The sequence below is a fragment of the Nicotiana tomentosiformis genome, chromosome 12 (genome assembly GCF_000390325.3).
Source record: "Nicotiana tomentosiformis chromosome 12, ASM39032v3, whole genome shotgun sequence".
NCBI classification, from domain to species: domain Eukaryota; kingdom Viridiplantae; phylum Streptophyta; class Magnoliopsida; order Solanales; family Solanaceae; genus Nicotiana; species Nicotiana tomentosiformis.
The window spans coordinates 73,912,840-73,915,124 of NC_090823.1; the positions used below are offsets into that span (position 1 = coordinate 73,912,840).

Below are 2,285 nucleotides of genomic sequence, written 5' to 3' on the forward strand. Positions count from 1 at the left end.
GAAACCCTAAGGCCACTACAAAAAAACTGGAATTAGCTACGAACATCGTCGCTAATTTGTCGCTAAAACGCTCGTAGCTAATATAATTTCTTGATAATCCATTGCTAATTTGTCGCTAAATAAGATTAGCGATGAATTTTTCTGTTTAGCTATAGAATTTGTCCGTCACTAAAACCTGATTTTTTAGTAGTGGGAAGGCCATAAGAACCGTCTCTTTGACTAAAAACAAAGCAGAGTATGATGTTGTGATTGCAGGACTCGAATTCGACCGAGGACTAAATTCTTATGTCATATAAGTCAAATGCGACTTCCAGTTGGTGGTAAATCAGGTCTACGGGATCTTCGAAACCATAGAGGAGCGTATGCAACAATACGTAGTGAAGGTTCAGGCTCTGCTTGCTTGATGCCGGGAGTGGTCAATTACGCATATCCCGAGGGAAAAAAATATCAAAGCAGATGCCCTAGCTAACCTCGATTCAACAATGAAAATGAAGGGATCAGATTCTGGGATGGTAGTGCAGCTCATGCACTCGGCTCAAGACGCATATAGCTACTATGAGGTGAATACGACTAATTTGGTCTGGGACTGGAGGAATGAGATCATTGATTATCTCGAAGACGGGAAGTTTCCCGAAGACTCCAAGGAATCTCGGGCGTTGTATGCCAAAGCAGCGCGATATAGCTTCAAAGGAGGCCAACTGTCCAGGAAATCTTTCCAAGGCCCGCTGGCACGATGCTTAGGAGCCTCCGAAGCTAATTATGTTATGCGAGAAGTCCACGAAGGGATATGTGGAAATCATTCAGGTGCAGACTCCTTAGTACTAAAACTGGTAGGGGCAGGATACTATTGGGCCCCAATGGAACAAGACGCCAAAGCTTTCGTGCAAAAATGCGATAAGTGCCAACGCTACGCACCACTTTACATCAACTAGCAGAACCATTACACTCAGTTCTATCTCCATGGCCATTCATGAAGTGGAGAATGGATATCATCAGACCCCTGCCGCCGGCCCCTGGTAAGGTAATATTTCTTTTGATTTTAACTGACTATTTTTCTAAGTGGGTTGAAGCAGGTCCTTATCAGAAGATCGGCGAACATGAGGTGGTGGATTTCTTGTGGGAGAACATAATTTACAGATTTGGAATACCAAAAGAGATAATCTGCGATAACGGGCCACAATTTATAGGCGCAAAGATCCCAAAGTTCCTTGAAGATTTGAAAATCAAAAGAATCACATCTTCTCCCTACCATCCGAGCGCAAATGGTCAAGCACAATTAATGAACAAAGTGATTATACAAAATCTCAGAAAGAGATTGGAAGCAGCTAAAGGTAGATGGCCTGAGGAACTACCTGGACTGCTATGGGCGTACCGAACAATGGCCAAATTGAGCACATGAGAAACTCCTTTATCCCTTGTGTACGGAGCAGAAGCCTTAATCTCGGTGGAAGTAGGGGAGCCCACCTTGAGATATTTTCAAGAAAGTAAAGAGACAAACAACGAAGTAATGTTAATCAACTTGGAGCTACTCGATAAGCGCATGGACTTGGCGCATATAAGAATGGCAGCCCAAAAGCAGAAAATAGAAAGTTATTATAATCAAAGAGACAACCTCCATTATTTCAAAGTGGGAGACTTGGTTCTAAGGAAAGTAAATCAAAACACCTGGGAACTCAACGTAGGGAAGCTAGGTCCGACCTGGGAAGGCCCCTACCGAGTTTCAGCTGTCACCGAGAAAGGTTTATACGAGTTGGAGAATCAAGATGGAGAAAAGTTGCCAAGCAACTGGAATGTGGCACACCTCAAGAGATATTATTGCTAATGAATATCACCTGTACTGAAAGTATGTGCTACACTCTTTTTCACCTAATTCAGTTTTTGTCTCAATTGGGTTTTTCTGGCAAGGTATTTAACGAGGCAGTAACGGAAAGCATACTACGAAAAATGTTTCAATAACAACAATAAGATCTTTAATAGCAAGGCACACAAGCGAAGAACCACTCCGGGGCGGGGGGGGAATGATATGAGGATACAACAACAATGATTGCCATGTCGACCGGAATATGAAAATCGAAAACATAGTTCATCAAAACCGGGGTTTGTGCAACTAGCCCCGTAGAAACAAGTTGTATATGCTATATGAAAAGCGGAATCATAGTTGTATCATCGAGATGGGGGACTGCGCAACCAACCCCGTAGAAACAAGTTGTATAAGTTAGCCACAAGAAATGGCAATTTCTCATAGTTGTTTCTTGTCTAAACGATGAATTGATTTTGTCATTTGA

At 42.5% G+C, this 2,285-nt stretch overlaps 1 protein-coding gene across 1 annotated transcript; it reads left to right on the top strand.

Moving 5' to 3' along the window:
• The first annotated feature begins 488 nt into the window (after nucleotides 1-488).
• LOC138902870 (uncharacterized) lies at nucleotides 489-1,399 on the top strand. Its single transcript, XM_070190772.1, has 2 exons — nucleotides 489-804; nucleotides 1,074-1,399. The coding sequence occupies exons 1-2, from the start codon at nucleotides 489-491 to the stop codon at nucleotides 1,397-1,399; spliced, it is 642 nt and encodes a 213-aa protein (XP_070046873.1).
• Nucleotides 1,400-2,285: the final 886 nt, after the last annotated feature.

Excerpts from the sequence above, each read along its gene's own strand:
- LOC138902870 (XM_070190772.1), top strand. The coding sequence starts at position 489 with ATGAAGGGATCAGATTCTGGGATGGTAGTGCAGCTCATGCACTCGGCT. Across the intron at positions 805-1,073 it reads GATATGTGGAAATCATTCAG|GTCCTTATCAGAAGATCGGC; the intron begins GTGCAGACTCCT and ends GGGTTGAAGCAG.